The 25,965-nt window shown below is 35.0% G+C and overlaps 2 protein-coding genes across 4 annotated transcripts; both read left to right on the top strand.

Moving 5' to 3' along the window:
* The first annotated feature begins 4,960 nt into the window (after positions 1–4,960).
* Positions 4,961–10,730, top strand: LOC132121660 (probable G-protein coupled receptor 142). Its single transcript, XM_059531312.1, has 3 exons — positions 4,961–5,119; positions 7,441–7,588; positions 9,682–10,730. Exons 2-3 carry the CDS (start codon positions 7,456–7,458, stop codon positions 10,635–10,637), a joined length of 1,089 nt encoding a protein of 362 aa, XP_059387295.1. The 5' UTR covers positions 4,961–5,119; positions 7,441–7,455; the 3' UTR covers positions 10,638–10,730.
* A 3,633-nt stretch (positions 10,731–14,363) lies between these two features.
* On the top strand, positions 14,364–25,241 carry LOC132121659 (G-protein coupled receptor family C group 5 member C-like). Of its 3 annotated transcripts, none has more exons than XM_059531309.1 (6): positions 14,367–14,601; positions 14,733–14,799; positions 18,829–19,877; positions 23,246–23,346; positions 23,551–23,661; positions 24,626–25,241. In XM_059531309.1, the coding sequence occupies exons 3-6, from the start codon at positions 18,842–18,844 to the stop codon at positions 24,650–24,652; spliced, it is 1,275 nt and encodes a 424-aa protein (XP_059387292.1). In that variant the 5' UTR covers positions 14,367–14,601; positions 14,733–14,799; positions 18,829–18,841; the 3' UTR covers positions 24,653–25,241. The 3 variants fall into 3 exon arrangements, with proteins under 3 accessions (XP_059387293.1, XP_059387292.1, XP_059387291.1); XM_059531308.1 differs by having other exon boundaries at positions 14,728–14,799; XM_059531310.1 differs by lacking the exon at positions 23,551–23,661 and having other exon boundaries at positions 14,364–14,799.
* Positions 25,242–25,965: the final 724 nt, after the last annotated feature.

The raw sequence follows: 25,965 nt of genomic DNA, 5'->3' as shown, positions 1-25,965 counted from the left end.
AACTTCCAAGTAAAATTTGGGTGAATTTTTTAAGAAAAATCCTGAAGCTACAATCAGGCCGATCATGACCCTGATCTAGACTGATACAACATTTGGTTGGGTGAATATAAAAACTGATTGGAACTAAGCCCAGTCAGAGTTTAAAGTTAGAGCAGGCAGTTTCAGATCAGAAAGACAAGCAATAGCAAGGTTGCTTTGAACGCAAGATCCCACCTTCACTGCATAATCATGCTGCTAAACCACGCCCACTCCAAAACATATGAATGTGAACAGGCAGAGCAGAGGCTAATCAGCGACTCAATCACAGATGGAGTCGGTGGAGGATTGAATGCCACGCTGTCAGATTACCTCATGTCTCATTCACAGACGAGAAAACATTACAGTACAAAGCTAAATTAAAGTATACATTTCTTTAAAAAAAAAAAAAAAAAAGGAAAACTCTGTCAGTCGTCTATTCACTTAGTTTTCATTATCATGGACTTTTAATTTGTTTCATTTCCTGTTGTCTATGTTCTAGTTTCCTGCTCTGTTTAGTTAATATGACAATTCATTTGATCATCACACCTGTCTTTTAGTTTGTTATCAGTGTATACTTAAGTGTCTTTGTTCCCTCAGTTCATTGGTGGATGTTGTTTGTGTTTCATGCACGCTGCTATTACCCTGTGTATATTCTTTTATTAAATACGTTGGAACTTTCTGACTCATCTTCTTTGAAAATTTTTTAAATGGACGGACACAAACAGCTGATAATGTACAGTCAGATGATAATGACCAGCTGATTATACCTTATGCCTTACTTAAGGTTTGTATTTTCTCATTGGTGACCTGTCCTGGGAACGGTCAATATTATTGAAGAGTGCTAGAACAGTAACTATGAGTTATGCAGTGACTTACTGTATAGACAGTTTAATAAAGCAGTGAGCTTCCCCCAATAGCTTTCATATTCAGGTGAAAGATCAGCAGTCAGTGAGAAGCATAAAGGCTATATTATTATCAAGTCCACATTGAAAAAAATCTAGTGATATTCAAATTTTCACTCAGAAATTTTTAGTAAGTTTCACATATAAAACAGCAAGCAACACATTTGATTAAACATTACATTTCAAAGTAAAACGACTAAATTAATATTCTGTAAAACACCCCAATAATCTTTTTAAATTTTCCCTCACATTTTCATATTTACATGTTTACTGCATTGATTATTGACGACATAATATAATATGACCACAGAACTTTTGGTTTGTTATTTTGTACCAGTAATTCATGCTCTAGTATTAAAGCTCTCAGTGAAGTGAAAGCCAGTCTGGTCAGCCTGCAGCTATATTGATTAATGAGTGTCAAAATCAATGATACAGTGACCCAGCAAGCCTAGTTCGATTCCGTATTTGTCCCACTTGGCACCTCAGTTTGCAGTATCTATGGCTCTACTGCCTTTCAATTGTATATTGTGTTGTACTGCTTATTTTCATTTGCAGTTAACTTATTAATTTGGTTTAAAATTACGTTGTCATTCACGTCTCCAAAAATCACTAGACTTGAATGGGTATTATCACTAGAGGGCAGTATTGTAGCAAGCAAAATATGCCATTGATTACACAGAAATGTGCATTGCTGATCTATTTTTTTGTTGTTATAGAGACAAAGAAACATTAACAATCCATAATTCATCACAAAAAGGTCCTCTGTGTTAATCTCTGTCCATTCATTAATAGTCTGCTTTAGTTCACGCCACTTGTTCATCTGTTGTTCCTTTAATCTTGATTCTCTCCCTTCATCTCCCCGACATGCCTCAGATATTACAGATAGGTAAAATCACATTAATAATGTTATTCCGCTCAGAACAATCACATTACCTGCTTTTATAAATGTATGAGTTTAGATGGAACAGAAAGACCCTTCACTTTAAGTGCTTATATGAGTATGAATTAGTTTTTGGCGATTTTTTTCTTCACTCTACAAAGACTATTTAAAAGTGAAGTATCAGTTCAGAGTGGAACTGATACTCTGCATCCCAGCATGTTTAATGGCTCTTTTGTAAAGTGGAACAACATAATATTTATTTTTTTTTAAATCAATGACAGGATTTATAAGCCTGTTTAGGGAAGTCCTGGCCTAATGGTTAGAGAGTCGGACTCCCAATCGAAAGGTTGTGAGTTCGAGTCCCGGGCCGGCAGGAATTGTGGGTGGGGGGAGTGCATGTACAGTTCTCTCTCCACCTTCAATACCACGACTTAGGTGCCCTTGAGCAAGGCATCGAACCCCCAACTGCTCCCCGGGTGCCGCAGCATAAATGGCTGCCCACTGCTCCGGGTGTGTGCTCACAGTGTGTGTGTGTGTTCACTGCTCTGTGTGTGTGCATTTCGGATGGGTTAAATGCAGAGCACAAATTCTGAGTATGGGTCACCATACTTGGCTGAATGTCACGTCACTTTCACTTAGCATATAGATGTACTCCTAAACATTATACTATGTAAGCTGATTTTTGTAGGCCAAATGAACAGAGACCGAACACTTCCTCCAGCTGTGCTAGCATCTACTATTTCGATAACAAAAAACAATTCCAAAAATGAAAGAATTTTGTGAAGTACAAACTTCTTTTTAACTCAGAGCTGCTGACTTCCACTTCACAAGAGCAACTGTACCTCATAGAAAGACGTTTTGGACTTCATATATAACAGATTGAACTTGTTAGTGGTCATGTTGAGTGAAGGAATTGATTGAGAATGGTTTGGAATACAAACTTTGACCAGCCCAATATCAAATGTGGCATGTTTCAGATCTAACATGTTGAAGTGGAGCAAGCAAGCAATGCAGTGAATGCTTTTCTGGATCACATGACAAAATAAATCACCATTCTCCTCTGGGATAAATGTTTTATTGGTGTCTCTGCCATCTAAAAATGTTATAGTGTGACAACACTAGGCCAATTTTGAGCTCTGCATAACTCATGAATAATATATATGTATATATATATATATATATATATATATATATATATATATATTTTTTTTTTTTTTTTTTTTTTTTTTCTTGTATTAGGGAATGTTGTGTCACTGTCATTATATATTATTATATATTATTTTAATGGATTTTATTGTATTTTTATTTTTTATTTTGATATTTTATGTTTTGCTAAGTATTTTCATTTCATTTCAATTATTTACTTTTTTTTTTTTAAGTAAAATCCAATACATAATTTTACTAATTAACAAGAAACAGTTTCACTGTTATGCAACTAAAAGTGAAGAAATGGTTGCTTGAGAGAGAGAGAGAGAGAGAGAGAGAGAGAGAGCATCCATTCATCCCAGTTGTCACTTTCTCTCCTCATGTCCAGATGGTGGTGTACATGTACTTTTTGTTCCAACCATTTGGAGACGTGTGTTGCTGGCTGGTGAGGAAAGCTAATTATTCTAGAAAACATTTAATACATGTATTTATCTGGCTAAAAATTAGACATTATTAAATGAACAAAATGTACTGTAACAGTACCATTGTACAGTGATGGTATCAGCTGGTAATACCATGGTACTTTTATATTGATTACATGCTAAGCCAAAAACTTTCAAGATTACAGTGATTCTACCATCATAGGTAAAAAAAAAAAAAAAAAAAAATATATATATATATATATATATATATATATATATATATATATATATATATATATATATATATATATATATATATATAAATGACAAAAAATTATTACTGGTACTACTACATTAAAGAGCCAGTTTTGAGTCAGATTTTTTATTGACTTCAAATTATGTGACATTTTGAGCAGAGTTGTTGATTTTAACTAAATAATTATAAACTAAATATTATACACAAATATTAGATAACATGAAAGATAATATGAAATAAAATAAGTTTAAGCTGAAGCAATACAATTATTCAAACTGAAATAGATATAAAGGTTACACTTTATTTTAAGGTGTCCTTGTGACCGTGTAATTATACATATAAGTTCTGAGTAATATTAATAAACTACATATAATTATGGTTAGGTTTAGGATTTGGGTATGGCTTAGGGTTACTTGCATGTAACTATGCATAATTAATTGTTATTATAATAGTAATTACATGTAACGTGTAACAAGGACACCTTAAAATAAAGTGTTACCGATATAAATTAAAGCTAAATAGAAATATTAAAAAAATGAATAAAATGACAAAAGCACATGATGACTAAAACTTAAATTGACACACGCACACACACACACACACACACAAACAATCCTCAACAAAATGACTAAAATGGGATATATAAAAATAAAAGCTAATTCACAATGCTTTTAAAAATGCTAGCATATAAATAACACTAAAATGACTATTTTTGAAGTGTGGTACAGTAAGTGATCAGACTTAAAGTTTTCTTCTGTTGGATCACTAAATGAATGATGATGAAAATACCACAAAGTTACATTGAAGAATTTATTTACATATTTACATTACAAACCAGAATACTGGACTCTTTTGACTTTTGACAGCACACCAAAGCAACCACCTGGCGACTGCATAAAAAAGTGCTTAAGACCACTGGTAACACCTTAGCAACCCCTTTACCCTGGCAACCACCTTAGCATCATGACGGTGAGTTTTTCACAGGCAAGGACTATTGACATTTTCTTCAGTGAATGTACAAATCTATTGATTCAAATGATTCAAGCCTAAAAAGAACCTCAGAAGTTATACATAGGTTTAAATTAAATGTACATTAACATCACAGCCAGAGGAATCCTATAAAGGGCACTAAGAAGAGCACACAATGGATAAGAGCTCCCGTGGGTCTGAAGGCATTGCTTTGTGAAACTATACACCCTTCTTCTCATGTGTCTTCACTACATTGACCTAGCATTCTCAATGCTACACCCGTTTACCAAAATCCTCCCTATAGAAATCAGCCCTGCTTAACCCCTCCCTCCCTCTCTCTCACTATCTCTCTCTAGCTACTTCCATAACCTCCTCCCGAACTCGCTCTGTGATTGCAGTTATGTGTCTGTTATTCAAAGACCCTTGTCCTCTCTCCCCGTCCTCCTCAAGGGTTGCCTGGCTGGGCATCGGCGGTTAGGACTCAGCGGAAGAGTCCACGGATGGGGACCCACAGCGATTTGTGAGGGTAAGAAAACCTGTTAGACCATGAGCTATCAGTCTCTATCTGATGGATCACTTCATTTTTATTAAAGAATGTTATGTGAATGTTTTAAATTGACCATCGGTTGCAGTTACACTTATTGTGTATGCTGTTTTTGTAGGGCTCTTTTTTATTGAATATTTCTTTATATTGTTATGCAGTATAATTTTTTTTAGCTATTTAAAATGGTATGAATGGGTAAAAAGCTAAGCAATCATATTTTAAAATGATACCAGTGATGAATTAGCAGAAAGTATTACAAGATCTTTGTCTTTCAAAGTGACAATACACAGTTAAATGTTAAACTCTTCGTCACTTAATTAATAATTAATAATTGTTAATTTATCATTTACTCCATAAGACCCTTAAGACTGTGATAAATGAATATATTTTTTATAAAATGATATATAAAATACATTTATATATCAATTTATAATTTACTCTCTCTCTCTCTCTCTCTCTCTCTATATATATATATATATATATATATATATATATATATATATATACAAAAAATAAATAGTTATACAAATATACATGTATATATAAATATAAAATTTACTCCATAAAACCCACGAGACTGTGGAATGTGAATGTTTTATTGTTATTTAATATTATTTTATACATGATTTGATATTTTATTAATTTACATTTATAAAAAATTATATTTTATAAAAAGTATTAAAAAGTATATAAAATAGAAGGACTCCAAAACATCCATATGCACGAAAACAATAATATTTTATTAATGTTCATACAATGTGCACTTTCCACTGTTAATTACATCCTCTTACCAAACAGCTTTTTAAAAACAAGTTTTAACTGGTTGGTTCTAAACATAAATCAGTTATTTGACGTGTATATTCGTATAACTATATGAATTTCAAGATCTCTGTTTCTGTGTCACTCTCATGTTCTCTCTTCCTTTTTAAAAAACTATGAAACTTAGGCTCTTTTCCCTGCGTGTCCTGATATGGACGATATTGCTATATCGTCGTCTTTGAGCAAATACGTCTCAGGTCACCGGCCGAATATGAATAATTGAGCATGTTCATTTGAGCAAAAAGTCCATGGAGACAGATCTGAAACCTCTCACACATCGACTCCTTGTACATCTCTGGAAAATGGAATGGAAACAGAGGACATTTATACTTCGCAGTGTAGACAATGTAGTTTATTATTTGGTGAATCACTCTTTTCATTATCACTGTTTGACCAGATATGGATGTTTGCATGGGTAACTGCTCTGAGGCAGGCGGCCACACATGTGAACTGGTACAGTAATGACAGACATTGGGATTCACATTGTTTGGGCTGTGCTATAGGCTGCAGTGTCATGCTTTCAGCTTAAACAGCTTGTATGAGTTATTTCATATGCATCTTTTGAGACCCTAATTGTAGATTATAGCCTCTGGATGGAAACTTTGATCCCTGATCATGCACTGATTTGACTGAATCTCTGTATTCAGGGATTGTAGGTGGGGGGAGTGAATGTACAGTGCTCTCTTCTGCGTCACCTCGCTTCTTCATTTATAGAAAGAATAGCTCCAGTCCGAACAAAGACTCCCACATACATCCCCAGTAAAACAAAGACAGATTAAGTAATTATAAGGTGACACAAGACCAATCATCACTGCCTTGTTCAGTTCTCACCCACAGTGTGAATTATCGCATCTAACCAGGATAGTTGATGAAGCACTCCCATCATAGCAGGCAATCATGTTCCACAACATAAACCATCTCTCATATTGTTTTTCGATAGGAAGAAAGAATGACTGGCTTATGAATAACCCACAGTTCAATTCCAATAACAACACAAAAACGGCACACTGCAAATACGAGATACACACAAGAAAAGCACCAAAACACATTAGCAGAGAAGTTGTTCGTAAAAACCCAGTGATGTAATGAGGTAAAAGGAAATATACAGCACAACGCGATCATTTCCACTCTCTGCACTTGGGTCTGAAAGCAAATAAACATGTTTGGCACAAAGCTGATCACCTCATCCTCTCAGGAGGGGGCAGTTATGGGAGTAATCAAAGCTTAACATAGAAGGAAAGCTAGAAAGTGGAAAGATAAGACAAGTAAATGATGGAGAGTGGTGCACTCCTTCCATCTGTCTCTAATTTACTGTTTTTAATCTTTGAGGACAATCTGTCTCCATCATTAACACAATGACCCGGTAAGAGGACACCAGAGAAAAGTAAACGTCCATGTTGAAATGCATTACACCTTCACGTTTAGGGTCATATTCAGATATTGAAGTTTTAAGGTTTCCTTCCTGTTCTCTTTCCTTTTACAAGAGGAACTGAGATGCCATGATTGATTGGCCCAATGGCACAGTGCTCGGCCAGCGGGACGATGAGAGCAGCACTCAGGAGAGGTCAGAGTGTGTGTTGGCTTACATCCCTGTCGTCTACTACAGTACTCTTTTGTGTGTTGGAGTACCAGGTATGAGTTGTGCATTTTAATTCCTATTAACATGGGTCAATTAAGACCAGAATGCTTTTTTGAAAATCCTTTTAAAGTTAAGAATCAAGATGTAATTTTGTATTTCATTTAGGGAAGTAAGATGGAATGGAATGAAAAGGTGGTTTTTAATAAAACATTAATTTTTTCTATGTAAATTACCTCAGAATGTGCAGTATTTCAATCTGTGAAGTTAATTGTTCTTTCGCCATTTTACATAAAATAGCAGTTAATTTATTATTATATATACTTCAGTATACTATAAATGACCATATTTTAATCAAATGCATATTATTGTATTTGATCATTTTTAGTATATTTAACCTTAAAGGAACAGTTCACCCACAAATGAAAATTCTGTCATCAATTACTTACCCTCAAGTTTTTTAAACCTGTATGAATTACTTTCTACTGCTGAACACAAAAGAAGATATTTTGGAAAATATTTTGTAAAAGTGTTTTTTTTTTTAAGTTTCTGATCCCCATTGACTTCCATTATATATATTTTTTCCATTCTATGGACATCAGTGGGGACCATCATCTGTTTGGTTACCCACATTCTTCAAAATATGTCAGAATATGTATCCATATTCTTCAAAATATGTTTTCAAAAAACTCCCACAGGTTTGGAACGACAAGAGGGTGAGATGATGACAGAATTTTAATTGTAGTTCCCTGTTCAGCCTGAAACAATGTTATTTATTAAATAAATAAATAAATAAGTAGTATATATTAACATATTAATACAAGAATCAAATACATTTATAATCAATCTTTTATTTTATGGACCTTTGTGGAAGAACACATTTTCCAGAATTTTGCTGTTTACCGATAAAATCCTCAAAATGGAGCCAAACAACATAAAGCAGCTCATGAAATGAATGTGTGAAATTTATTTTAGTTTAATTTGACTGAATTCCCAATGTCATTCTCAAATTAAACTCAGCATTCTGTGGAACATATAGCCAATTCAAACTTTCATGGAAGCAGTATATAAATTATAAATAAACAAGCCCCATGAAATAAGATCTTATTTGACTATTAACCATGGTGCAAAAAACGGTTCCATATATAAAATATATATTTTTGGCACATGGGAAATGGATTATCTTCACCTTGAGTCTTTTGATAGAGGAAGGTCATGGTAATCATTCATTGAGACACACATCAGACCAGTCAAAAAATCATTAAGTATCCACAAACATTTTACTACACCAATAGGAGAGACTGACAGATGCTTTAGGAAAAGAAAGGAGATCAATAAATTCACTAATATCCATAAATATCAATACAAATGACAATTGATTAGAGACTCATTTGAAAGCCAAATTGCTAATATAAATCAGATCAGGGTCACAGACAGATGCTTGGTGTTCACAACAGACAATTCAGATCAGTTTAATAGCAGTCTAATATAAGATCTCTTTTGTTTACCCCAAAATTTTAATTCTGTCATTATTTCTTTCGCCCATGTCATCCTAAACGTGTAAGACTTTCTTACTTCTGCAGACATTTTGAAGAAAGTAAAAAAAAAATTGTCCAAAACATCATTGTATGGACACAAAAATGTTCTATAATCCTTATTTTATGTTCCACGGAAAAAAAGTAAGTGATGTGATCAGTTTGGAACAACAAACTGTAAGCATGAATTTTTGGTTGATCGATCCAAAGGCTTTTCTAATGTGGTATGACACGGTAAGTAAAGTTTGATGAAAAGAATAACAGCATATGGGTTTGGAACACAATAAGTATGAATGAGAAGAAATCATATTTTCATTTGATTTGATTCAGTTGAGTAAAATTCTCCATAGTTTTATCCAATGTTTAAATCTCCTGTTGTGTCAACCAGCAAAAAAAAAAAAAAAAAAAAAACATGGCCGCCATGTTCAGTAAATGTGACCCCCTTATCTTTTACTTCCCATTAGTCCTGCTGTGTCAACTCCCTCCATGCCCTTGATTTCTATCTCAGTCTTCTGCCGCTCCCTTCTCTGGCCTCATTCCCTAACTGTTTATGCCTTGTCCATCGTCCTCTACCTCAATTCTTCTTTCTGATTCCATTTGTCTCTTTTCCCTAGTGAACATCCTGACGTTGGTGGCTCTGTACCGGCTGGCTGTTCGTACTCAGAAGGCCCTGTATGTGTATCTTCTTGCTCTAACTGGCTCGGACATCCTCAGCCAGCTGTTTATCATCTTCGTGGGCTTCCTGTTGGAAACGGCCATGTTTCACCAAGACGTCCCTTTGCTGCTGCTGAGGTCGGTCAGTATGATGGAGTTTTCCGCCAACCACGCATCCATCTGGGCCACCGTACCCCTCTCGGTTGACCGATATGTTGCTTTGTGTCACCCACTACTCCATCGGCAGATCAGTTACCCGGCACGGGCTCGGCGGATCATCGCAGTGGTGCTCACATTGGCGCTAACATCCGGCGTGCCATTCTTCTGGTGGTCGGACATGTGGAGGGTCAGCCGTGCACCAGACAGCTTGGATACCGCCTTGATTTGGACCCACGTGACTATTATTTATTTTCTTCCATGCTGCATCTTCCTGCTGCTAAACTCCTTGATCATCCTGAGGCTCCGGAAGAGACAGAGACAACAGATGTGCCAAGACAAGAGCGGGCAGCAGCTGGCAGTGCCAGGCAAGCTGGGTAAAACCACAGCTATGCTCCTAGCAGTGACTTCTGTGTTTGCTGTCCTGTGGGCACCTCGTACCGCAGTGGTGCTCTACCATCTCTATGTGTCATCGGTGCACAACGATTGGCGGGTACATTTAGCATATGACTTAGCCAACATGTTAGCCATGCTAAACACTGCTGTGAATTTCTTTCTGTACTGTTTTGTCAGCAAACCTTTTAAAGCAGCAGTGAAGGATGTCCTGTTGTTCCGGTGGGGACCATTGCACCTACGCCGCCCCCTACATCACCAGCGCACTGCTGCCAATGCCTCCAACACCTGTGTTTCCAGCTCCAAACATTCCCAACGAGAGGTAACCCCACTCTCTCCCAAAAGGGCAGATATCAAGTCCTGCTAAAATGGATATTCTGTTATCATTTAATCACCCTCATATTGTTCCAAAACTATGTGACTTCTTTTTTTTGTTTTTGTTTTTCATACAGTGACAGTCATCAGGGTACATTAAGGTATGTGGTTTTGGAACCCATTATATATTACTATTTTGAGAAAAAAAAAAGTTGAAACATTCTTCAGAGCACTGAAAGTTTTTGGGCGAACTATCCTCTTAAGTCCCAACAAAAGCATGGTATTTTTCTTAGGATCAAGTAGAAAAGAATTCAAATTTGTCGCTTTTATGGTTATAAGTTAAAAATGCGTTCACGTTAGCGAAATGTTGCTTGCAAAAATGGTCCATTGTCTATAGTGAAGCAATGTATGAAGCACAGCTCACGCAGAATTCACTTTTACACCAAGCAGCATTCTGTTGGTCAATGCTGAAAATTCGTTAAACCAACCTAAATACGAGCAATATCTAATCCTATTGTCATGAGAGGATTTCATCCATGAAATTTCACAAATGTTCTGAGCCATAGTAAATGTCACCTCAGCATTAGTGTATAATTTTGCATGATTGGCATCACCAACAGAATAGAAAAATTCTGACTTGTTTCCCATATATTACCCTCAGGAAGAACAGTCTATCATCCATTCATGCTAATGTGCACCAGGTAATGCTAATCTGAACAATGTCTTTTCTGACCTCTGGTTAGTAACCTGAGAGATCACGGTTTACACTCATTAAACAAAAGCTGAATAATGCTAACTTTGTCTTGCTGATAAGAAAAGTAAGGTTTGCAGGACATTCCAATCAAGACATAACCATTTAAGAAAACAGTGTGTTTTGCACTTATCTACATATGTGTTTTATTTATTGTCCTGTCCCCTGTGGGGACCAGAAAACATACCACAGTATTTCTCAAAACAAGGATAGGCTCATCAAATGAGAATTATATATTTTCATTTTCCATAAATGGCTATCCGAAGAGGTTGAAATATGAATACTTCGTCATCATTTCTACACCTTTGTGTCGGTCCAACCTTTTTTTGTGAAACACAGATAAGTAGAATACACTTTTTCATATTATTGAAGTAAATGTAAAATAAAAGTGATGCATGCTATCAAGTGCCACAATGACCAAAACAACAACAAACAAACAGCTTAAATGTATTGTTAATTTTTTTAAAGCCATATAAGATAGCTTTGTGTGAGAAAACAGCTGAAATTTAATTAATTATATAAAAAACCTTATGTTGTTTTTAGATTTGCATACATTCAAATATGACACCAACACATACTGAGTAAGTTCTGACATCTATGATTATGGTCACACTGACATCAAAAACCGGATGAGTAATCCAAAAAGTTACCATTATACATGATGTGTAAATGATGACAGATTTATATAATTTTTGAGTGAATTATTACATTAAATTGGATTTTGATATTGTAAGAATATGTGACATCAATTTAGTGTTTTTTTTATAAATTTTGCTCACTTTGCAGATGAATGAAGTTCTTTAAACACATACAATAGTGTTTCATTAACAGTATTCTCTCATTAATTTATGATCCATCACCCCATACTATACTTTTTTTTGTTTGTTTTGGTAGATTTGAAGCCATATTAAATCTACTCAAGACATCTTATTTTCCATTTTAATGTAATTAGTATTTCATAGTTTATTGATCAAACTGAAGACATGGTCCCATAATGTTCATAACAAATGTATTGTCATGACCGAGAACTTTCTTGCAGCTGTAGGTTATGTTGCATGACTAAATGAAACCCTTTCAGAGCCCATCCAGTGAAGCAGAGCAAGATGGCTGACCTTTTTAACCCCATTGTGCAAACTGCACTCGCTCGCTTAGATGTTTATTTTCGGTGCATGGAGACTGGATGAGGCTTTAAAAGGGGCTATGATGTGGGAACACAAGTAAAAACACCACTGGACAAACAGACCCATCTGAGGAGCTCAGGCTGAACTGCTGAACAAAGCCGGCCTTGAGCTTCTGTGCACCCATGCAGCAACAGCAAAAATGTCCATTTGCTAGAATTCACCAGGATCACCAGAGATATGCAGGGGGCAATTATATTACTCTGTAATTTGTTATCTGATCAGATCATGCAGTACTTGCCAGCATGTACTTAAGAACAGATTCAGAGCTTCAGATTCAGCTCAATCTAAATGCAATTAAACATTTTGATGTTTGATGTTTTCATGTACACACTTGCCTGTTATATATAAAATAAGAAAATAAATGGGGTTGATTGTGATTCTATGTTGACCTGAATGGTTTTAAATGATCTATAGCAGATGATTTAATTGCTTTTTTTTTTTTGGTGATGTCTGGCAGATGAGAACTGCCTAACTGTTCATCAATGATGCAACGTGATATATTTTCCCATTTGTTTTGTGAAATATGACTTAATCTTGTGTCACTATGCATGTTTTTATGTGATGTGGCATAAGAGGATAACTGCTGAACTTTACAGATATTCCCACAAAATGGTATAAGGTTCTTGCATAATACTTCCTCTAAAGGGAGTTGTGTTATTGTTCATGGTTTACATTGTGACACACAAGCTTTCCTTTGGCTACGGTATCAAATATGTGCACTGATAATAACTGATCAATTTTTTTTACATTTTGATCAGCCTGACAGGAAATATGTCTATGAGGATCTATTTGTTTGGAGTCCTTAAAAAATTAAATAAAAGCATTCAGTGATGGAAGCATTTAAATTCAAGCCTATAAAATTAGTTGTGATACATGCAGAGGTTTCTTTGAACCCCCCCCCCCCCTCCCCCATTCTTTCCTTCTGTACAAAAAGTAAAGAAAACACTGTGCAATAGCTACAGTATCCTGTTACATGAGCAGAACACATTCACACCTCACACCAGACAAGAAAACAAACAATGAGTCCGCTAATTCTCTGTCTGCAGTATATCATAATTGTAACAGAAATGGAAAAAGTCCTATATAGAGTACTACACCATACAACCAGGTGTAGATATAAAACAGAATATTCAGCTGTATTGAGCTGCAATCAGATACATAAATATAAGGCTTTATTGGTAGTGCAAAAGGGGATCAAGATGTAACCTTGAGCAAGACATCAGACCGCAGGTTGCTCCCATGCTGTCTTGTCACTGCTGGAATAAACAACACGGGAATTGCAGTTGCACAGTAGGTCTACACGTGAAGAAATATCAAACAAACTAGATTAATCTGTAGAAAATGTTTTTGGAGTCGAGCAAGATCCACGAGATCAATGTTAATGATTATATAATGATTTTCCACTAGGTGGCAATGCACACGCACTTTTAGAAATATAATTCCCACATGATTAAGTTTTAAACCTGTTACTTTTCTGTTTGTAAATTTGAAAAGTAGAAAACATAAATATATATTTGTAATATTAATATAGGTTTGTAATACTACAGAGACAAACGGCATATTTCAAATGGGCAGCATAAGCAAAGGAAGATTTAATCTGTCTTCGTTTTGTGCCTCGATTCTTTTTGAAGTTCAGACTGTCTTTTCAGCTCTGTTCAGACCCAGAAGAAATCACAGAAAAGAGAAATAAAGCTTTTGTCAGCTTTACCTGTGTACGTAGACTGGTGCTGGGGAAGAGCAAAGCTACTCTGCACTGAGGCCCCAAATTACCAAAAGTGGTACAGTTAGTAATGGCTCTTGGGATGTACTGTGTGGATAGACAGATGAAGCTGAAGCTGACAAAATACTAACTCCACCTTAAGAAGCTCACTAAAGTGCCACTTTGATACTTTTTTCAGCTCCTGTTTTTTTCCAGGTAGTGAAAGCAGGCGCGCTCCCGACAGTGACAGCTAGAGCAGAAGAGCTCGAGAGGGACGTGCAAGCTCGTGTGCGCGCGAGAGAAGTTTGGGTCACATCACTGGCGGCTGAAAGCTATCAAAACTCGCCAAGTGTTTGCCCTCGACTATCCTTGAAGCATTTTGAAGGTTTGTTTGCCTGGAATACAAAGGGAACATTGTTTTCTTTTCTTTTTTGAGGATTTGAAACCTCACCTCAGCGCTCTATGGCACGTTGGCGTCGTGATGTCTAACTTATTTTCATGCACTTGCTAGAACAGGTATATTGTGCTCATATACCAAAGAGTGACAGAGCAACGACACCGTGTCTACGTCTGGCTGTACAAGGTGAGCTTGTTTTGTTATATTATTGTGCACCTCCGTGATTTCGTACATTGATTTGCACTTTTACAATATGTTTGTGTTTTGTACTTTCATTTATTGTGTTGTAGCTTATTTATATTAATTGCATGTGCTTTGTTTATTATTATTATTATTATATAAATGTGCTTGTGCTTTATTTTGGTTATAAATGTGTTGGTGAAAATAACACGATATAGACACCACTCAGTAATGTTTTGTTTTAGGTGTTGCATCTCATTTACAGCGGTTTTATTAATGCTATATTAATAATAATAAACTCAAATTCAGCTTCATCTGTCAAATTATCCCGTTATGTTTAAGCAATGAAGATAATCTTTCTTCACCTGCTCAGGTGAGACGCCTGCCTGTGCTGTGCTCTGATTGGTGCGTTGTAACGGATTGAATGATGTGATAGGCTCAAACAGTTGTATGTCAAAATTGTTCGTTTAATTGCATTAAAAACTTGCTAAAATGTGTGATGATATTACTGAAAATGTCATATTTAATCACTACATTTTATATGTCTGTTAGCACTATATATTTGAATGGACGTGTGATAAATATTCTACATATACGTAGTATGTTAACGCTAAATTAATTTCTTTTCAAAGAAAGAAAAGAGCATAGTATGTAAATTAAATGCAATAGTAGGAAGAGCTACAAGGAACACAGAATAAATACTCTTCACTGGAACTCTTTCCCAAGAATGTGGAAAACACCACAAGCCATTAGAATTTTCCCCCCTCCTTATTCTAGTTTAGAACTTAAAATAGAATGCTCGAATTTACATATTGTTAACATTTATGGTAGAATATAAGAAATGCAATGCTGAAAAGCTTTAATCCTCTGCTGGAGCTTGACTATAACCAGAACATTAGAGAACTCCTTGTTTCAACCATCCAGCAGGTGCACAACTAACAGATCTTGAGTTCATGTTATATTATTTTTAAGGCCCTACATCGTGTTAATCAGTTAAGACACTTTTTTTACCTTCTATGCATTTGTTACTGTTGTGATTTTCAGAGAGAGTTCTTCCAGTGCAAATAAAGTTTATGAACTAATACAAGTAGTCTTTATAAATCTAATATGAAAACACTTGGCTTCAGTAAAGCACAAACTGTACTGTAGCAGTTCTCGAAAGTGTACTCTGATACCTGAGGGGAAGTATTGATTAAGTAATAAAATCAGAATAATGTGACAATATATGGACTCACTTCCGGTTTGTAATGAGATTTGTTAACAATTCATCAGAACTCAATTCATTTTGGTTACTCTTCACTACACAATAGAAAATAAAGGTGGTGTTTGAAATATTTAGCTTTCTTACCGAGTACTAAATGAAACTTTGAAGCTCTAGCCTGAATGTATGGAAGCATATGGGTAGCAAAATTCATTTTGAAATGTAATTTGCAAAATGGCAATGCATTTCTTTATTTAAATTTAAATTTTCCCATACATATGTGCAAAATTTAAATGAAAATTAAATTATATAATTTACATTAGGCACTAGTTTTAATATGTAAATTAAAAACCTATTTTAATGCTTTATAAGTTGCAAAATTAAAATACAATTAATTACCCAAATTGATTAGATGTTTAACATGTCCAAGCAAAAACTGTAGCAAAATTATCATTTAAATGCCATTTTTCCTAAATGCATTTAGACTTACGTGGAGGACAGTTGCATTTTCATAGTGTTACCGCAAGATAATTGTAACAATTTGCAGTGTGAATCTCAAAATGCATTCTGATGCATTCGGTGCAGCAAAATGGTTGCAAAAAAAGGTGATTTACTTGTCTTTTATTTTTCTTAAATGCATTGACACTTAAGATGTTTAAATTGCATTTTCATTCAATATTCACCACTAACCAAACACTTTTCACCTGCCTCAACTTCTCAATGTTTTAGACTGCAATTGATGCACATAAGAAAACAGACAGTGCAGTTCTACACTTCTTTATATTTAAGCAGCGGGGATAATCTTTGTTCACCTGCTCAGGTGAGACGCCCAGTCAGTCACAGACACGAATGCCTGCCTGTGCTGCACTCTGATTGGTGCGTTGTAACGGACTGAATGATGTGATAGGCTCAAACAGTTGTATGTCAAAATTGTCCGTTTAATTGCACTTAACTTGCACTTAACTTGCACTTAACTTTATAACTTGCTAAATGTGTAAACAGACAGTGCAGTTCTACACTTCTTTACTTGCCACCTTACACCGTGGTTACACCAGACGCGACAGTTGTCGCATCCAGTGTAGACAGCATCCCTGATTATAATGGGTTCAATACTGTTGTCCGCTCGGGTCTGGTGTATACATGGTGTTGTCTTCCTCTCTTCTAACCCATAATAGAGCGCACATCCCGTGGCACCTAAGCATCATGTGTGCCTTCAGATCCCTCAGTCTGTTTACACTCCGGCTGATGCCCGTGACCACACAGAAAACGCTGCTGCTACTGCCTTCCCCAGATGACACTTCACCAGTCAGATCTATATGCAGCTGTCACAGAACATGCTATATTATGTATTAAAAGAATAACAAAATATAATGTAAGGGGGTAATTACATTAGAAATGCACTATTTAATTACGCGCATCACTCTGCGTGATGTGTGACGCACCTGCAACACTTAAGTGCTTGGGGACACGTAATCTATAATATGAGAAGAATAAAGTATGGTGGATGGTGCACTGCCCATTTGCTTATGTGCATCAATTGGAGTGTAAAACTGTGAGATGTTGAGGGAGGTGAAAAGTGTTTGTTTACTGGTGAATATTGACCTATTGTGCATCTTTGCCGAGCCCTCCTTGATATAATGATTGACAGGTCGGTGGCGTGATCAGCTTGGCATGCATTTTTCAATCCACATTGACCTTAACTACATTAATGAAAATGCAATACAAACGTATCAAGTGTAAGTGTCAATGCATTTAAGAAAAGAAAAAAAAGCCGCACCAAATCCGCACCTTTGGCTGAGAATGCATTTTGAAATTCACACTGCATTTTGCTACAATTATCTCGTGGTTGCACGATGAAAATGCAGTCTCAAGTGTCTTACCACCTAAGTCTAAATGCATTTAGGAAAATTGCATTTAAATAATAATTTTGCTACAGTATTTTCCTGAGCATGTTAAACATCTAATCAATTTGGGTAATACAGTTTTATTTTAATTTTGCAACTTAGGTTTTTAATTTACATGTTAAAACTAGTGTAGAAAATGGAAATTATATAACTGAATTTTCATTTTGCACTAAATGTTGCACATATATATGGGAAAATTAACATTTAAATAATGAAATGCATTGCCATTTTACATATTGCAAATATTTTTTTTCCTACCCATATGCTTCCATATGATCAATTTATCATTTTGTATATTTTTCACTACCTGATTCACTCTCTACAAGGTTTTAAAAATTGGAGCTAAGAACATGAGTATTTTTAAAAAGTCTAATCAATTATTAACAGACAAATCTGGATAAGCTCCAAGTGTAGAATTCCTGCACTTAATGATTAATTTTTGCTCTTCATGTGTGGTCACACTAGATAAATCAGACCCATTCAGGCAGTGAATTGTGCACAATTAGGTTTATTGTGTACAATTAGAATGATGTGCACATTAGGTTTGTGAGTTTTAAATCAGTCTGTTTACTACACATATATTCTCAATAATTTATAACTATTAAAGAAAACATTAAGATATTTTAAATTAAGATATTTAAATTAGTTTAAATCATGATTTCAATTATGTTATCCTGTTGCCCATAATCATTGCAATGTCCAAGTAGCTTTGCGTGCTCAAAAGTCTAGAGAGTTCACATCTTTAGAAAGCCAACCTAAAAGGCCATTGTGGAGCATGAACCTGTGAGTGAAATTTTAATGGTTTTGATATCGTCATGATCTGGACATTGTCACTCCCTCACTGGGTGTGTAAGGGGAGAGTTTTGAGCCAATATCACTCAGTATCTTATAACTCTTAATTTTATGCTCATTCTTGCTTTTCTCTCTTAGGTGCTGGGAAACCATGGATCACCTCACTTCCAAATCCCAATGTTTTCATCATCTGCTCTTCATCATTCTGTGTGTCTTTCCTGGATCACTGGGCCAGACCTCAATCCCCAGGGGCTGTGGAGATAATGTGGACTCCTTGTATTTTAAACTCTGTGACCTGACAACAGTCTGGGGTGTTATAGTGGAGTCATTTGCAGCTGCTGGTTTGTTGGCCACCCTGATTCTTCTGATCGTGCTGCTAGCCAGCCTACCCTTCGTCACTGACAAGAAGTGGCGCAGTGCATTAGGGCTTCACACAGGGTTCCTCATCTTCACATTTGGACTGTTCGCCCTCACATTTGCCTTCATCATCGGGAACAACTTTGCCACATGCACGTCACGCCGCTTTCTGTTTGGTGTGCTGTTCGCTGGCTGCTTCTCTTGCCTTCTCATGCAAGCTGTGAGGTTGAACATACTGGCCAGGAGGAATTCGGCGCCCAGAGGTTGGGTTTGGTGCTTGGGGGCTCTGGGGCTCTGGCTGGTAGAAGTTGTCATCAACACAGAATGGCTAATCATTACTATTGTGCGATACCCAACTAATGTCACTGGAATTCTGGCTTCTGCTACTCCTGTTCCCTGTATTATTGAAAAACAGGATTTTGTCATGGCGCTCATTTATGTTCTAAATCTACTATTGGCGGTTGTGGTGGCATCCATACCCATATTGGCAGGTAAGCACAAGCATTGGCGCAAAGATGGAGCCCTCATCCTGGTCACAGGACTGTTTTCGGTGGGCATCTGGGTGGCGTGGATTGTCATGTATGTGTATGGGAACGCAAAGAACGGTGGGTCGACTTGGGACGATCCCACATTGGCAATAGCACTGGTTTCAAACGCGTGGGTGTTTCTGCTACTTCACACGGTGCCAGCGGTGTGTAGCCTGAGTGAGGAAGATGAAGATGCAGCTGTCGGGGAAAATCTGTTCCCCAGCGGAGGGTACGAGGACATTTTGAAGGAGCAAAGTGCACATATGGAAAATAAGGCCTTCTCTATGGATGAGCGCAATGCAGGTAAATGCAAGCTTTTGAGTTTTTTCTTTGTATTCGTCTAAACTTTATTATCTTTGCTTTGAAGTTATCTAACTTTACAAACTAGTTTTTATTGGGGATCTATAATATATCTGTATCCATATCAGCTATTAGGCTAATTGTAACCAGATAATACGTTTTTTTTAATAAAGATATAAAAAAGTGCCAAACCATTAATTATATTTTTACTGTATGTTTATTAATCTATGTAGTTTATAAAATCTTTATATATATATATATATATATATATATATATATATATATATATATAAATATAAATATAATTTTTTAATAAATATAATTATAATAATAAATATAATTTTTTTTTTTTTTTTTTTTTTTTTATGTTATTGTCTTCGTTGTTACACGATCCTTCAGAGATCAACCTAATATGCTGGTTTGGTCCTCAGCAAACATTTCTTATTATTATAAATGTTGAAAACAGTTGTGCCGCTTTATATTTCTGTGGAAACAGTGGTACTGTTTTTCAGGATTTTGTAATAATGTGAAAGTCATTACTGTCACTTTTGATTAATTTAATGCTTACTTTCTGAATAAAGTAATTCATTAAAAAAAAAAAAAATCTTACTGACCCCAAACCTTTGAATGGTAGGTTATCTTTGATCATTCTTTACACAATGATTCTGGTTCCTTCATAATTCTAGTCGCAATTTGCATTTGACAGATGCAATCCTGAAATTACCTTCGTATGTCTGTGCAGTTTTTATATTCAGTATAAGTATTCATATAGAAAGTTCTAAACCAGTATTTATTCACGGTGCAAGTACTGTATTTGATCTGTAGCAGACGGTTTACGCTGACACACACTATATAGCATCTCTTTTGGAAACACTGAAAGTGTAAAGGATTCTTGTTGCACCCTGGGATATGTTTTGACATATTTCTTTAAAGGTAAAAGTTTCTATTTTCACATTTCACATAAATATTTTAGGCCATAGGTGGCTCTGTTGATGAGTGCAGATGTTCCAGAACTGTTAATGTTGTTTTAAAGAATGAATTCTGAATTACTATTATTTAGGGATCTGAAACATCTTAGACATTGTGTACAGCCATGTAGTTTTGCCCATTTAAATTGTGCCCTTTCAAACGCTCCATGCAGTGATTATGAAATAAACTAATCGTGCCAATTATGTAATCCAGAAACCCAATATGTCTGTGTATGCTAGCATACACTGAGAGGAGAAGAAGCGTGTGACTTTGAGAGAGGACAACGCTGCAGAACATGCTGGAAAACCGGCTGAATTTCACGATAACTTCTGCTTACACCCCTGAATTTGATATGCTGATGTTTGAATCCACTTAGTCTAATATCTGATCAAACCACACTGAACATGCTGTTCATCTGTCCTCTCTTCCTCTTGCTCACTGTCTTCTCACTATCTGTCTGTCACTGCCTATGTCTGTTTCTCTCTTTATCTTTGCATCTGCGTGTCCCCTTTAGCTAGCCATCATGCAAATTTCTTTGCTGCCTTCTGATGTCCATGAACTTGAACCCAGGTAGCTGAGAATGTCAATGCATCTGTGCATTCAGAGCTATGGGTTCAACCTTTCTATTGTGAATCAACAATATCCAACTGTGTTTACTTAACCAATCACTCACAATGTAGTCACATATGTTCAATCATGTATCAATAGCGTGTTATTGAGACATGACTGGAGCATATATTAATAACATTTCCTCATCTTCAATGTTTACATAGCATCTGTGGTTTTGTGATGTGGAAAGAATGCTTCTGTTTGTATTGAGTGCTGGAAAGTTCAGGAATCATTTCTCACTAGTAAATGAACAGCTGGAGCAAAATGAAAGCCCTTTCCCACCCTGACATGAGTCAATAGAAGCACACGCTACTCCTATATGACTCTCTGTAGAGATCCCGAAGAGTGTGTTTACTTTATCATGTCTCCACGGATACTGAGGTGTGGCAACAGTATCATCAGTGATAGGCATTACACAGAGCAACAGGACATTTCTGCCCCACTGCACCATTTCAACCTTATCAAAGCGCTCTGTGTCATATGTCTCTAAATGCACATGATATGGTGGTTAAGATACTGTATACTGAGATATTTGCTAAGTGACTGTGATAAAAGAAAGGTCTAGTTTCTTGGAAACATAACATTGTTTTATAGTTTGCTCTTGTCCTTCAAAATAAGCTAATAAAATTGTCAATAAAATATATATTATATATCATATATATATATATATATATATATATATATATATATATATATATATATATATATATATGATATTAAATTAATCAAATTAAAAATTAAATTTATGCATTTAGCAGACACTTTTATCCAAAGCGACTTAAAGTGCATTCAGGCTATCAATTTTTACCTATCATGTGTTCCCGGGGAAACGAACCCTCAACCTTACACTATATTACACTATATTATATTATTATTATTATATATTATATATTACACACTACCGATAAAAAATTTGTGGTCAGTGATTTATTATAATTATTTTCATTATTTTCATTATTTTACATTTTTTTGGTGTTTTTTGTTCTCAACAGGGCATTCAGTAAACTATTTTTAATAAAATGTAATTTTTTGATGGCAAAGCTGAATCTTCAGCAGCCATAATGCCAGGCTTCAGTCAATATGCTAAACTGGTTCTCAAGATATGTTTTTCATAATAATTGTGAGAGTTGAAACATTTGTGCTGTTTAATATTTTTGTGGAAACCGTGGTACTTTTTTTCGGGATTAATTGATGAGCAGAAACGATAACATTTATTTAAAATGGAAATCTTTAGTAACATTTTTAATGTCTTTACTGTCACTTTTAATAAGTTTAATGCATCTTTGCTGAAAAAACTATTTCTTTTAAAGTTACTGACCCCAGATTATTATATGAGAATTAAATTATATGTGAATATTTGCAATTAGTTTTATTTAATCTGTATATATTATATTTATATTTGTATTTTTATATTTTTATTTTTCTTACATTCATATTTATTTATTTTTAAATAAAATATTGTTATTTAAGTTTCATAGAGATCATATTTTTTATTAATATTTGATTTTGGGGGGTAATTTTGTTGTTTTAATTGTCTATTATGTGTGTGTGTGTATGTATGTATATATATATATATATATATATATATATATATATATATATATATATATATATATATAATATGCTCCCCTGAATAACTACTTTTATTCAGTGGAAAACAGGTTGTCTATTTGCATTTATCGCATATAGCAGCTTTGCCATTTTCTGAAGTGTGTATAAGGAATATCGTGTCACAGAGGCGCCATACTCCAATCCAAACCGCTAACATTTTTGTTTTACCATTGTATTCTCAGGTAATAAGCCTGTGTCCCCATACAGTGACTATAACGGCCAACACCGAAGTTGTGTTTACCAACCGACAGAACTGGCCATCATCACCAAAGGAATGAACAAAGTGAGTGCACATATTTTACTACTAATTTGAATATGCATAGAACCACTAAGTCTTGTGGTCGCTGTTCACAAACAAAAACTATTTTTGAATTTTTACAAGTCCACAAAAGAACCTTATTTACATACAGTATGTGTTGAAGCCACCAATGTTTTATGCATTTGTGTGTTCACATGCCATGTATATTTGGACTGCTTTCGGCTTTAGCAAAAGATGGATTCATATGACAATGTAATTCCACGAGCATCCACACGAGCACAGAACGGCCAGATCAGCCCCTCCGCACAACCTGATGACATGAGACAAATATATACAAATGTACGTGGAGTATTATTGATGCTGTGTTTGATTGCTTTGGGTCTCCCTAGACTATTGCCCTTTGACCTTTAGCTTCCACCCTTCTATATAATTTTTTTCTCTTTATAATGATCTTGTTAATTGAGAGTTTTTTTCAGTTTTGTGTAAGGGTGCTGTATGAATACAAATGGAAAATATTTGTATTATATTTACCATTAATGTGGTATGTTTGATATATAAAGTGATGTTTTTGTGACTTGAAAATGCCATTCTTTCAATTAACAGATAAATGTGCATATTACAGATTTTTAGATTAAACTCATAATCACCCACACAAAACAACCTCATCTTTCTTTTTGGTGATGAAAAAAAAGAGTGTCCTTGAACTTTACTTCTCGAATTTCTGGTGCCTCTCATTCTGTCTGTCTCTCTTGATTACACTGTTGAGAATTCTTCTCTCTCTTTGCCCTGTCATTCATTCTTTCATGATATGCTTTCATTCCTATCTTTGTATATATATTTAAATATACAAATATATATATATATCTTTGTATATATATATATATATATATATATGTATATGTATATGTATATGTGTGTATATATATATATATATATATATATATATATATATATATATATATATATATATATATATATATATATATATTTGTATATTTACACAGTGTTTCATCTAAACAGTATTATTTTAGAATCACTGAGATGCTAGTTTTTAATTAATGTTGTTTTTTTTTATTATTATTATATTTTCCATTTAAAGTTTTAGTAATTTTGTTGTTTTTGTTTTTAAATGTCCATAAAGCTTATTTTTATTAATTTTAATTTTATATTTTTTTACATTTTATATATATATATTGTGGTTTTAGTTTTAGTTAACTATAATAACCTTGATTTTTAGAACAATTCAAAATATTTCCAGATTGATTCAGGTGTAATCTAATATTTCCTCTGTTTCTCACTGCAGGGAAATTACATCAGAAGACCCCAGTGATCAGCTCACCTAAACTAGTTTTTATTTATTTTTTATTTTTATTTTTTTCTGGTGTTTCTAAATCAAGATTTGTGATTTTGTTTTTCTTTTCATCGCTGTGCTCGACCGCATAGACAGACTTCTGTGAACTCAGACTGAATGAGCAACAGTTAGGTGGTTTGCTCCACTGAAAGCCAATGTGTTGGGTTATCTCAACCTTAATGAACAGCAGAAGATGTTGTACAGTATGGCTTGGTTGTGCATTGGGCACATTCAAAAGATAAGTTGTAAAAATGATTGTATAGACTACTGCAATGCTACCAATTGTGTTTACTAAGGAACACAGACCAGCAAAGGACTGTAAAATAAATGTGTGCTGGTTTTCTGTCACTTTTCCTGTATAATGAGTTTTGAAATGCTGCTTCTGTAAACTTAGCTGTAGCAATACCATACATATGCATAAGCTTGAAATTACATGTATAAAATGTGCAATCACAATCATTTTGGTGCAGCAGCAAGACTGATTATTTCATTATTTTCCCAAGTTTGTATTTATTGTGACTGTAAATTAGAATTAAACTCAAGCTGAACAGAATACCTTTTCAAACCATATGCAAATGTTCTGCTTATTGATGTACATAGATATTAAAGTTCAAGGATATTTATAAACTCATCGTGCTCTAGGTACAAACAGCTGTCCTTGTGAAAAACACAATTTTTTCAATTCTGTAATATGAGACTGTTTGTGCGTATACCAGGTCATAGGGACATAATCAGGATAACTTCCCAAAGGGAAGTTAGTCGAATGGAAAATGCACTTCTTTGTAACTAGTAATGACATTTACATAGGTACTGCTGATAAGTTCCTCCGTACGTCAGCCTGAGCTGCAGGGTTCCTGATGGAGGGTTGTTAAAGGTAGCCACTGTGTCAACAAATAACCAAAGCACAGAACATAATGAACACTGTTGGTTTTTGCATTACTGTAAATGCATTAGCACTATACTGATACATGTATACGCTACTGTTCAGAAGTTTGGGGTCAGTATGATTTTTATTTAATAATCGCAGCAATAATTTTTTAACATCAGTCCAGAGTAGTTTTAACGTACTTTGCAAAGCCAAAATTCTCTGAGAGAGAAGTATGATCAGGTGCATTAAAATTATAATAGCAGGTTGTCTTTAGGAGAGAATGCTAAATGATTGAGTGTAGCTTCAGGACTCCCTCATCTAGTAATGCAGGCTTTTCATAAAATGAGTTTGCAAATCAAGCTTCACAGAACTTTCTTTCCATTTAATCACAGTTAAACAAAAGATTCAACAGTAGCATAGGTTT

This window comes from Carassius carassius, chromosome 39 (genome assembly GCF_963082965.1).
Source record: "Carassius carassius chromosome 39, fCarCar2.1, whole genome shotgun sequence".
In the NCBI taxonomy this organism is placed as follows: domain Eukaryota; kingdom Metazoa; phylum Chordata; class Actinopteri; order Cypriniformes; family Cyprinidae; genus Carassius; species Carassius carassius.
This window is presented reverse-complemented; position numbering and strand designations above follow the sequence as displayed.